This window comes from Pelecanus crispus, chromosome 1 (assembly GCF_030463565.1).
Source record: "Pelecanus crispus isolate bPelCri1 chromosome 1, bPelCri1.pri, whole genome shotgun sequence".
NCBI classification, from domain to species: domain Eukaryota; kingdom Metazoa; phylum Chordata; class Aves; order Pelecaniformes; family Pelecanidae; genus Pelecanus; species Pelecanus crispus.
Genome location: NC_134643.1, coordinates 161,498,381 through 161,511,800, shown reverse-complemented (window position 1 = coordinate 161,511,800; position 13,420 = coordinate 161,498,381). Strand labels below are relative to the sequence as shown.

Genomic DNA, 13,420 nt, shown 5'->3' with positions numbered 1-13,420 from the left:
TTATGGTCCCCTTTTGCTGCACTCAAGTAGAAAAAATATCTTCCTCATCTATACTGTGTTAAGAAGGGAGATCTGTAATGAGTTTCAGACATAATTTCCTGTGTCTAGAGCAGTACTGTGGATCAGATTTGGAATTGCAGAGAAAATGCTATTTAGCTTCTGAATGATATTGCTCTTATATGGGGGTTTACTTATGAGACTTTGGCTTTACAGGAGACTCAGTCTTCTAAGGCGTACGATTATGTAATGTAGAACAAATATATGATCTTCAAAACTCAGATCACAGTAACTGTAATAATTCCCTGACTCCCAAATGTTGGGAGTCTGTGTCTTGGGATTTGCTTTTGTTTGTTTCACTCTGCAGTAACTTAAGTGAATACAGGTTCCTAACCTGTACTTTTCTTCTCAATGTCCTTGATGCTAATTATCACCCCATTCCACTACCTAAAAACATTTATCCAGTGTTATTCTAAGCAGTTTCTTACTCAATGACTTATCTGATCTTATTTATTCCATCTGCTGAATATATGGTTAGCATGAAGTTACAGCACTTCTATCACAGAAGCTTAGTAATGATAATAATAATAGTAATAATAAAAATTGAAACAACTTCCCTGATTTATATTATTGCAGATCTTTTAAACATCCAAGTGGATGTTTAAACACAACCACTGATACTGGTTAGACTAACATTTAGGCCTACAGTGGACCATACGAGCAAAGGTGGGCTCTTTGATTTATCCATTATAATCTAAAAACTGTCTTGTAAGTATCTAGTGGCTATGACTTTTTCAAAGTTTGAAATTTGGCTAAGTTTTGACAATTTTCCAAACAGACAACAATAGGAATATTCTCAGCCCACAGAATTAATCTTCTGCCTAATACAAAGTCTTCAAATCATACACACATTGGAGCTCACAAGGGTCGATCAATATATTTTCCCACACCCTGCTCCCAGAAGTGCTTCATTTTTGGTTGATTTATTTTTCTAAAAACTAAAAAATCATAAGCACTCACAGGCAGCAATCCTAGCAAACTGCCTAACAAAAATCACACTGTGAGGTAAACATGCACTTTTCCTACCCAGTGAAGTAAAGTTTAGCCTTATGAGCAATTGAAAACTGGTGCTTATGAGTGTAGGTGTAGACCATCTTAGTGGTGAAGACTGCAGGTAATAACGGTGTAACAAGTTGTATTTTATGTGTTCTGCCTAGGGTTTTGTTGTGTTTAGTGAATAAGCACCTTAGGTATTAAAATAATATTTGGGGAGTTCGTCGTGTTTCACACACTATTGTGAGATTTATAGTCCAAAATAATACTGATTTTGATCTAAGGTTGTTGATCCACTAGTTTCCTATTATATGGTTTTGTCTCACTGTGGATGAAAGCATGCTGGGGACCATATCCAGAGAAAATGGAGTGGAAACCTGAGAAGTCACAGCAGGTGGAGGGAAATTGCAGGAAGAGAGTGGGAAGGCCTTAGTCAAAGAGAACTGAGGAACGGATGTCAAGAAGGAAAGAAAAATGGTGTTGTCCCAAAAAAGGGATAAAAGCACTGATAAAAGGGTGGAAGAAAAAAGTTGGGGGGGATACATGTAAGGATCTGGGAGTCTCAGATACAGGAAACAGAGAAAAAAGGTCCTGAGGAATAAGAAATGATAGGGGGTGTGTGAACAAAAGATCAATGGTGAACCAGGTCACTAAGGGTGGTAGGAAATGTGCAGCTTCGAAACAGAAAGGGAGAAGTGAAGAGAAGTGTTGGTTTTAACAGGAAAGAAAAGTGAAAGACTAAAGGAATTTACTGTTAGGGGTGCATGCAAATTGGATGATGCATATTCATTGCTGTGCAAAGTAGCACATCAGGACATTTGCATAAAATCTCCAGCTTTCTGAATTTACAACTTAAGCAGGTATCTCTCCAATGGTAAAGAAAAGGGAATAAATGACCTGAGATAGTGGTACTGGGACTTGGATAATAACTCAGGAGTTCAAAGCTCAGCCAGAGCCAGCAGCTTATCCTTTGCAGTTGCTGGCACAGATCAAGCGTCCTGTGCATCGCTTCAGAGGAAAATGTCTGACCATACAGGAGAGGAAGACATTTTTCAGGAGCACTGATTCTGCTCCCCAGCTGATTCACTAGCAGTAAAACTAACATGGGTTGAGAGCAGTTTGGATCTGCCTTTGCAGCCTCAAGTGCGCAGGGAGATTCTTGAGGAATCTCTATCACTCCTTCATGCCCCGTATTTCCTACCTTGTCACTGCAGTCACTTATTTGTGGCAACTGGCCTCACAGTCTGTCAGGTGGCCAACACTGGTGCTCTTAAGCCTGTGGTTTATGAAACTTGAGCGTTGGGCTTTCTTAGCTAACATTTAATGTGTGGTAAAAGTTAGCCCCTTTTTGGCAGGGGGGAATTGTATTTGAAGGCTTTATAATGTGCCTATTGCAGTTAATTTATTTATGCTGCTTTTTTTTTCCCCCTTATAGCTTTTTATTTTCAGTGTAGCACTCCATGTTTCATTAGGTTTAAAGAAGTGTTCAAACTTCAGTGCTCCCATGTCCAGTCAGTGTTTTCTCTGTTCATCTGTGCATGTTTTTCTAGCTCCTTAGATCGTAAGTGTTGCTCCCATTAATATGAATTGCACTTTATTTCCTTGTAATATTTCCTTTGAGGACTAAACCTCAGGTTCACTGTAGGCAGGCTGCTTTTTTTTTTTCCACTTGCTATTTTGGAAGAAAAAAGCCATAGCTCTTTTGGTGTAACTGTGGTGGTCTGCCTGGACATGTGATCATGCATTCTGTCTTGCTTATCAAGCTCAGAGTTTTTACATGCACAAAACCCCTTCTTGTTTAATCTTGCCTATATAAAGCTGTAATTAATATAATTTTTTTATACATTTTCAATAAGAATTTCCCCTTTCCATAAATATTCAAACTGTTAAAAGTTTGCTAACAAATTGATTCTGATGGAGAAAAAATGGGGTTTTTTTTGAAAAGCCATAGGCGACCTTTTCCACATTACACAGAATCACAGAATGTTTGAGGTTGGAGATCATCTAGTCCAGCTCCCCTGGTCAAGCAGGGCCACCTAGAGCAGGCTGTCCAGGATCATGTCCAGGCAGCTTTTGAATGTCTCCAAGGATGGAGACTCCAAAACCTCCCTGGGCAACCTGTGCCAGTGCTAGGTCACCCTCACAGTATAAAAGCGGTTCCTGATGTTCAGACAGAACACCCTGTGTTTCAGCTTGTGCCCACTGCCTCTGGTCACCACTGAAAAGAGCCCGGTTCTGTCCTCTTTACACCCTCCCTTCAGGTATTTATACACATGATGGGATTCCCCCAAACCTTCTCTTCTCCAGGTTGAAGAGTCTCAACTCTCTCAACCTTTCCTCATATATGAGGTGCTCCAGTCTCTTAATCATCTTAGTGGCCTTTTGCTGGACTCTCTCCAGTGTATCCACATCTCTTTTGTACTGAGGAGCCCAGAACTGGACACAGTACACCAGGTGTGGCCTCACTAGCACTGAGTAGAGGAGAAGGATCTCCTCTCTCAAACTGCTGGCAAGAGTCCTCCTAGTGCATCTCAGGATACCATTAACCTTCTTTGTGGCCAAAGCACATTGCTGGGTCATGTCCAACTTGGTATTTACAAGAACCCCTGGGTCTTTTTCTGGCAAAGGTCCTTTCCAGCTGGGTAGCCCCCAGCATGTACTGGTGCCTGGGGTTGTTCCTCCCCAGGCGCAGGACTTTGCACTTCTCCTTGGTGAACTTCATGAGATTCCTGTCAGCCCTTTTCTCCAGCCTGTCAAGATCCACCTGATTGGCAACACAATCCTCTGGCGTATCAGACACTCCTGCCGGTTTGGTGTCATATCCAAACTTGCTAAGGGTGCACTCTCCCCCATCACCCAGATAATTAATGAAGATGTTGAACAGGATTGGACCCAGTACTGATTCCTGGGGCACACTGCTAGTTACTGGTCTCCACCTAGACTTTTTGCCACTGACCACCACCCTCTGGGCCCAGCCATTGAGCCATTTTTCAATCCACCTGAATGGTGGAATGGCAACACCTTACACGTTTTCCTGTTTGGAAAGCATCACATCAGAACAGGCTGTGAATGGAGGTTTACAATGTAGTTGTGCAGATGTTTTGAAGACTTCCTTACCAGTATAAGGTGCAGCCTAGAAAAAGCACAGAAATAGTTATTTGGAAATGTATCGCAGACTGATGTGAGGTGGTATCTGGAGTCTGAATGCTGAATGAGTGGGAATAGGTAAAGCATGAAGGGTCTATGAAGGCCGTTGAAAATGAGGGCCAGCAGATTCTGGCTTGGTGAAAAAGCTTCTGACTTTTTCATTTGTATGAATTGGCAAAGACAACACTGGAAAATAAGAATCAAAATATATATTGTCATTTTATTCTTAGGTTCTACAATATTTCATAGATATTGCAGTTTCTCTTAACATAGTCATATCTCCTTTATTTCTAAGTCTGCAATTGAAATACCTTCGGTTATTGATAATTTGCTGTAATTACAAATATTTCTACTGTTAGGCACAGTTGTGAAGATCTGGTAATTGGATTTTAAAATACTCCTAAAACATAAATGAATGAGGTTAAAACTAACACAGATAGTTTTGCATATCCAAAAGCAGGCAATTGAAATTAGCAGTGACCTGAATACCTTAGTCCTGGTGATGTGCATCAAGGATTTCCAGCAGGAGTTATTTCTTTGGCAGCAGGAAGCATTGACATTGCAGCATGGAAGGGACTACTTGTGGCATAAATCCAGAACTTTGGTAGCACAAAAAGCTGTGTATTGTTACTAAACTGAAAGTGCATTTAAACACCACCCACCTCACCCCCACCCCACCCACCCCACCGCACCCCACCCCACCCCGGCTTTGATAGAACCACTACCACTTTTTAGAACGGCTATTAACAAGATTATGCAACTGCTGCTGATTTAGTCGGCTCAATGACCAAGCATGCTCCATTTTTTCATAACGAAAAACCACAGAAATAGATGTGTTGAGGGTTCTCAGTTGAAAGCAGGGCTAATTGGATTTGGAAATAAACCTGTTATGGCTTCCTCCCTGCTTCCACTGTTTGGTGAATTTTCTGCTGTTACTGTCAGAATGGAAAGCCAGCTTTAGAGAGCTGAGGAGAGCAAGATCTTTTTACTTCTATAAAAATTTGTAACAATATTTCCCTCTTTTTCTGTGATTAGAAGTTTGGGGTTTTTTTTTGCTTTTAACAGATTCCTCCTTATCTTGGTCTTTTGTAGTAAGGTGCCTCCTGTGTACTGAATCCATATTGAATTTTATTATTTTTATTGCTGTTCCCCTGTGCTCATCCTGGCCTCCCCTGGTGGTTATATTTACATTATAAATTCCATTTGCTTTAGCATATATCCAAAAGTGCAAACAGTTCTCTCATTAAGTTGAGCTCTATATTCACATTCTAAATGTATTTTTTGTGCCTTGTGCAGTTTCTTATTTCTGACCAACCAGTTTATCAAGGTAGACATTACTACAGCCTTTGATGGAGAAATATTTCTCTATCAGCAATAGAAGAGCTCACTAAAAACAGTTGCTTGCAGCATTCTTGCAGGAATTGAAAAATATGTTTTAGACTTTTTCATTATATGATACTCTACCCTACTCTACTGTACTATAATTGCTACCATTACTAATACGTTAAATGGATTTGGTAAACATAAGATAAATGTGCCAATTTCTACTACTGACAGAGAACAGATTTACTTCCATGATGGCTGTGAGTCAGACCCTTTGTCAGTGGTGGTACACAGTTGTTCAATTAGTTAGGCATAAAGAAATATTTGTGATCTAAGTCATGACAGCTGGTGATGGAGGGTTAGTTTTTTTCCTTACTGATGCGGATTTGTTTACATGTGTAAGGATGGAGGGAGACTTTGGGGGTGGAGTTATGTTGAGGGTACACTAAAATCATATGAAAACCACATTTTATTCTCCCTTTTGTGGTTTATACCAGTGTGTGTAGTATCTGCAGAAGGTGGTATTTTGGAGGTGTTACCTATGGTTTATCATATGATTTCAGCTAGCTCAGGGAGGAATGAGTAAACTGAATGGCAGGTATACTGCTCCTGTCCTACTTCTGCCATTTCAAACACCTCTGGTTTTGTCCATTTTAGACCAACCTTGTGAAGCTGCTTTTGATGCACTGGGCAAATCCCAATCTGCTTAACTGCAATAATGAAAAGCCTTCAGGTAGGTGAAAATCCATGTATATTATGTATGTACTAGTTACTGTGACACTGTTTTCTTTCCTTCTCATTTTCTTAGTTATACACACACAGACACACACATATATATGTGTATACATATAGTTTATATAGTGTGTAGACTTATAGACACATATGCATGTGTGTATATATGTTTTTTCATATATTGCTGAGAACTGCTAGTCATGATCATGCAGGATGTCATATCAAATAGTGGCATGTTTTTCCACGTGTTGCATTTCCTGATTATTTTTAGTTACGTTTCTTCTTTGTAAATTCTTCAGTGCCTCAGTGGTAGCTGCATTTATGCTTCCTTGGTGACTTCTTACTGAGTTCCTTTCTTTGTCTCAACTGATGATAGTATGTAGCCTCATGAACTGGAATCTCTATAGCTATTGGCTGAATATTCACCATCCAGTTTTCAAGTGTAACACCTGTCTTCCCACAGAAGAAGGCACCTTCTTAGACCAGATAGCAACAGGAGCTAAAGCACTGTCTCTAAAGATAACAGAATTATAGAACATATTAGGTTGGAAGGGACTTCAGATCAGCTGGTCTAACCTAGTGATCAAAGCAGACTAATGCAGTAACGCTAGATAGCAGTGTTGGAGAGAAGAAACATACGGTTGTTCAACCTTCTATGCCTAGGACAAAATGAAGGAGGAAACCAGTAATGTAGAAAATAGAACCAGTAATGCAGAAAAAGGAGAAATTTCCTTTGCATAATAAACTAAGTTGTGTTATGCTTCAAATAATGTGCCATCTACAAATACACTCACAGGGAACTTCATGACACTTAACTTCAGGAAAATTGTTTGTAGTTAGATACATGCCAGTTTGTGTTTGTATAAATGGCTGTGGACCAAACTGAGATCATCTAACAATACAGCTAGCTAACTGCATTTAGTATGTATTTAACCTAGTTGTGTTAACTATATTTCTGGTCTGCAAACACAACTGATTTCAGCACTTCTGTATGTGCAAGACATATAAATCTAGTTTGTAGATATGTAAAAGATTTGAAAAGGATTTCAGTACATGTTTTCATTGAAAAACAGAGTTGAAAACAGTTGCGTTGCTTTCCCTGAAGTCCTATGAATTATTGAATAATATTTCAGTGCGCTACACAGTGAGAATGGTTTTGAGGTTTTGAAAATGACAACTTAATTCTATACTGAGTTGACTTTGCCTTTGTTTTCTCAGTAATTTCAAGTATTATTTTATGGTCAATATCTGAGCAATCATTTTCATTTTATCTAGCCGGATGCTTAATCTTAATCTGATCTAGAGATTTGAACTGAAAGGAGCTTTTCTGCACTGTTTTCTTTGTCTGATATCGTGATGTTCTAATGTCTTAGATGTTGCAGCTTCTGAGTTTATTGAGGAAATGCTTCTGAAGGCTGAAATTGTTTGGGAGGAAAAAATGAAAGACCCTTTAGCTGTTTCTTCTTTATCTCAAGAAGAGCCATATGAAGAGATTATCCACGATCTGCCCACAATTTCCAATAAACTGTAAGTGTTTCTGTTGTTAAGAGTGGTGCACTGAGACCAGATTATCATTTGAACTGTATTTGTCAATCTGTAAATCCTGTCTGTGTGTCCTTGGAGATACTCAAATACCCATCTGGACATGGTCCTGGGCAACCGGCTATATGTGTCCCAGCATGAGCAGCGGGGTTGGACAAGTTGTCCTCTAGAGGTCCTTTCCAACCTCAACCATTCTGTGGTTCTGTGATTCTGTGCAATTTGATGGGCCAAGTAACTCTTATTTTGGAAATCTACTGAATCATCTTTTGTATTTGTATCTCTCATCTCTTTTTGTCAACCTTAGTTCTATAAATACAGACTATGAGTAATAAAATACGCTGTTATAATTGCCAGTAAAATTATCTGGGGTTGCCTTAGCAGAATTATTAGAGGTTAATACTGTAGATCCAAACATCCTTTTATTAAGGTAGATAGGAGTAGTGTAGTAAAACTGTCATTGTTTATGAGAGAAGCAGGGACAAGTCCTGAAAGTAAAAATAATATGTGTAAACACAGATAAAATGGTACAGCTCCAGGCAGTTACAAATCTGTAGTTAGATTTATACTGCTTAAAAAGGAAAGCAAGAAAGGAAGCAAACATTGATACACTTAGGGAAAACACCTTTCTCCCCCCTTTCTGAAGCTCAATTTCACTCCAAGCACCTCTTCTCTCCCCCCTTGTTATTGCTGCAAGTTACATTTAATCCCTTCAGTGAGGGATTCAGGGTTCAACAGGGCAGGGTTGCAGTTATTTCTCTCTGCTGCTTCTTCCTTCTTGCTCTTTTCCTGTCCTTTGGCATGGGTCCTCCACAAGCTGCAGTACCTTCGTGGGTGTACCTGCTCCACCGTAGCTCCTCCAAGGGCCACAGTGCCTTCAGGGAAATATCTGCGCTGGGGTGGACCTATCCAAGGGCTGCAGTCCTTCCAGGGGAGTACCTGCACCAGTGTGGCTCCTCCATGTGCTACACAGCAAAAGAGCAAGAAGGAAGCAGCAGCAGAGAGAAATAACTGAAGTCCCTTCACAGGACGGGGGGATGGTGTCTCCTCTGCTGTGGAGCACCTCCTACTCCTCTGACCTTGGTGGTCCCTCTTTTGTTTCTCAGTCTTTTTGTTCCCTCTTCCTCTCTCCCTGTGGCATCTTCTGCCCTTTCTTAAATATGTTTTCACAGAGGTCCCACCAGCTTGGCCAATGGGCTCAGCTGTGTCCTATGGTGGGTCCACTGCAGAGCTGGCTGAAACTGGCTGTGTCCAGCATGGGGCAGCATGTTGCCTCTTCCCACAGAGACCCCCCTGCAGCCCCTCAGCTACCAAAACCTTGAGCTTATGCCCAGTACAGTAATTTGCAGGAAATACACTTTGTTCATTGCATTATATAAATTTTAACAGCATTCCATTATAAGTATTTACAAATGTGTTTGTGATGTACCATTAATCAATGCATTCCTACCTTATCTGAGTGGTTCTTCCTGTTTTGCTAAAATTATTATCATTTTTGAATAAAATGGTGGAACCTGGCCATGAAAATGGGTGGCAGTAGAGGCCAGTGAGTAGGGAGTTGGTTTCATACTGGAGATGACATTGTCACATAATCAACATTTGTCTTTCCTTTCTATTACCGGTATGAGTTTCTTTGAAGGTTGACCAAGTAAATTAGCTAAAGGACAGAATTTTACTAAGATCTTGAGTTTTTTTGGAGGTTGACCAATGCAGCAAACCTAAGGTCTATGCTAGAAAGTTTTGCCAGTTTTAATTCTAATGGCATAGAGAAGAAATTCTGTTACTCCACTGGCAAAAATACTTGCACAAATTATAGCTCAGGAAATTAAATTGGCTGTATCTGTTTAAAGGTGACTTCAGACTTGTGATATGGATGCAATGACCACCACTGCACTTCTAGTTTAGTACGTGTACTTGTAGAATTTTCTTGGTGAAATAGTCCCTTATCACACAGATAGTGCAGTCATCTAGGTAGTAATAAATACTAAAAAATAAGGAACTTATTCTCAAAGTAATGCTAACTTAATCACATTATATATTTTCTGATACATATTTAAGTAAATATTAATTATAGTAATGGCTGTGTTTCAAAATCAGCAGGATGTGAAATAAAATATGCATAGATGTGTGTGAGACAACAAAGCAGAAAAGATTGCATTTTTCTTCTTTCAGAGCATTTCAATTTAACCATTTATGTAGCAACTTGCATTTCAGTTATTCTAGTGGTTTCAAACACTATTCTAGTGTTTAATCCATTCTGATGTTATGTAACTTTAAAAAGTTTTTTAGACTGAAATTTCAGAGATTGTGCAGTTTACAGATACTAACAGGCTTAGAAATTGTTTAGAGGATCTCAGAACTGCCTGTGGAAGGATTACAGTAACAGAAGTTTGCTCCAACAAAAGCTATAAGCTCAAAGAGCCCATGAAAATGTCATTGCAGAATCTGAATTGATAGAATGCTTTTTATAATGTCTTCCTACCAAGTTATAAGCTACAGTAGTGATTCAAATATTGATGATAAAACTGCCAATTCTTTGATTGTCAGCTCCCATTTTTTTCTATGATTATTTTTTTCTTAAAAAACAAGGACATGCTAGAGGATGGTAACTTACAGAAAATCATTGCAGTTTATCTAAAAAAAACCCTACACAAAACTTCAAATTAATTCCATATATGATGACTTATACACTTAAAAATTAAAATGACTATTCTTCCATATAATATGCAATATTTTTTCCTGGTTAGGTATGCCAGTAGCAAATCCTATCTTGTTCAAATAAGATTACCCTAGATAACTCTCCTTCCTGTCTATTATGCAACATTATTTTGGCTTAAGTCTCCCTTTGTGGTTAATTATCTATTAATTATCCCTTAATTTTCATAAAAGAAGACAGTTCATGCTAATCCACTTGCCTACATTAACATAAAATCTTCTCTTGTGCTGTCCTATAGTTCAATTTTCAATGGCATTGCTTGACTTTATCTTGTGACTCATAGAAATACATACGAATGTTAATAGAAATATTTTTCTAAAAAGCCACTGTTTTCTGAAAACATTTTATTTCAGTTTGTTTTGTTTTTCACAGTGTCTTCTTGAACCTGAGTCATAATGAACTGTTGGAGTAATTCTAATATGTTTTTTTCTTTCTTGTAATCATTCACATTTTGTTGTAATATGAATTATATGTCAGCATTTCCATTACATAAAGTCCTATTAATATCTCACTAATGCACATAATTTATAGGCTATTCTCCTGTACATCAATACATGGAACATGCCTGTTAAGTCATGTTATTATTGTCCTCTCAAGTTCAAAATGCATCTGTGGAAACAGTAGGCATCTATTTTCCCCATACTCTGTTGTGATTTACAACCTACTTCTCTTTTGTAACACCTGAAAAGTTTATCTGCTTGCAAGGAGTTTACAGCTGAATTTTAAGAAGTGTTTCTAATGTGTGTTGTGTAGTTAACACAAAAGTAGTAAGATTAAATGGGTAAGGTTCAACTTCACAGGAAAAAAAAATCCTGGAACTTCACCATTTAAAAGAAATATCACATGAGTACTAAAAAGTTATAAATGGCAGTGCTTCAGCTTTTAATATTTGAGTTCACTTGGCTTATGCTTTTTCTTTAAATCTTTCCTCTCTTTGTGTGTGATTAAATCTTAAAAATAATTCAGACCAAAGGAATTTGAGCAGTTTTGGACAATAGCAAAAGACTACTGAAAAACATTTTTTACTACTTTATATTTAACTGTTTTGTTCAATTCTGAGTCTGGGTAAAATGGTTATTAGATATTTCTGCTTGTGTGTGTCACAACTATTTCATTTCTTCTACCATCTAATCACTGATATCTCTTATTCTATGACATCTAATTGCCAGGTTCATGAAAAGAGTTGGCTAATGGCTTTTCTGTTCTGCAATCCAAATCAAGAAAAAAGGCAAAAACAGTTGGCACTTGGATCTTTTGTCCATGTGACATTTGGTAAAAAAAATCACGGCAAATTTAACTTAGGTCAATCAAAACAATAAAAAAAAGTTATTTTCACCAGTGTTCCTCTAGACATTTTACTTTAAAATGTCTGAAGCAAAACATCATTAGAAAGGAATTTGTGTATATTTCATTACAAAATGTTGGAATTAATTCTTTGCAGACTGAGGGTTTCATCAAAAGAAAAGGTTTGTTCAGGTATTTTTTTCCAATGGGAAACTACTTTGACTTGTTTTCCAATGAATTCTGCTTGGAAGGTGCTTTGCCTTTGCTTAGGACTGTATCTTTCTAAAACTGTGTTTCAGTTTTATTTCCAACAGCAATGGAAATCAGTGTCAGCTCTGGGTCCTCTTTGATTTCATTTGAGTTACTTTGTGTATAATCCTGGCTTTATTATAATCAGTGATCAAACTCAAGTAACTTAGAGTAAAAATGAGATTTTTTTTTTTTTTTTTTTTTTTTTTTAACTGGGTTTGACATCTCGGCTTTATCCCATAGTGGAATGTGCTATTCCCACATTCCCACATTGAGTCCACATTTCCTTTCAAAGAAATTATGCACACATTTTGGCAACGAGCTGCTGTACACTCCATGAGATTGTCTCATTTGCACTGTCAGAGCCCAGACAATTATTTTTTAAGCTGTTTGTGTTCTCAGCTCCTGGGGCTGATTTCTCACTAATTCCTCTGGTTGTATAACACTGCCAAAATCATCCAAGATTTTGGCATTGTTGTTTTTCACAAGTGTGATATGGTCTGAAGTGTCAGTAGGAAACCATCTCCATGCGTGTAAGAATAGGTTTAACTTCTGTGTGAATGAAGAGTATTGCATATCATTGCAGTAATTTCAGGGGTCTGCTGTTTGGTTGGGGTTTTTTTAGCATATCACAAATTCAAAGCAGCTTTCGGTCATAAAATATATCTTGGATATTGTCTGATTAAAAGTAAGCTAAAAAGTGGTGGAATTTATTTTTATTAACCACAGTGGCAATATCTGTATTGAATTATTTTAAAACATATTCTTTTTCAAAAGAGTATTGCGTAGGTTAATTGTGTGTTTTAAATTCAGTTTTCAAATTGGCTATTGATTTGCCAGCCTAGTGCTGTCAAAAGCAGACTCATGCATATTCTCTTTGGTTTGCTCAGTTCTACTTCAGAAAAGATGCATAAAGGTGAATTTTAAATCAAAGTGTTTTGCCTGGTGTCTTTGGGAACAGACCAACCTATGTAAACAGTTTATTTCTCACCAACTTCTTTTTTGTACTTGGACCGGGAACTAGTGTCTCAGCCCTGAATTGTGTCTTAGTTCTGTGTCTGTGCCACCCACATTTGGCAATCTTTTGTTTGTCTGACATCTCCAGGAGCAGTCTAATTGCTTTATTGATTCTCTTTGTAGCAATCCCCTGGCTTTACCGATTGCCAAGCAAGACAGTTTGCTGGAGAAAGACACCATGTTTAAAGATGCAGCTAAAGGCTTATGTAAGCAGCAATCTCAAGACAGCGCATCTGAAAATGTCCCTGTGAGCACTACAACCAAACTTGAACAGGTAATGGCGTGCAGTTTCTTGAAATGTTTGTTAGGGCTTAGGTCTGGACACTGTAAACTGAATGAAGCCAAAGATCAAAGTAATTTTTT

At 38.2% G+C, this 13,420-nt stretch overlaps 1 protein-coding gene across 1 annotated transcript in view; it reads left to right on the top strand.

Moving 5' to 3' along the window:
- Positions 1-13,420, top strand: part of MYO16 (myosin XVI) — a 315,002-nt gene that overhangs the window by 105,460 nt on the left and 196,122 nt on the right. Inside the window, exons 7-9 of the mRNA XM_075719324.1 lie at positions 6,178-6,253; positions 7,626-7,779; positions 13,181-13,331. Of these exons, the coding sequence (XP_075575439.1) occupies positions 6,178-6,253; positions 7,626-7,779; positions 13,181-13,331 (381 nt within the window). The remainder of the gene's footprint in view (positions 1-6,177; positions 6,254-7,625; positions 7,780-13,180; positions 13,332-13,420) is intronic.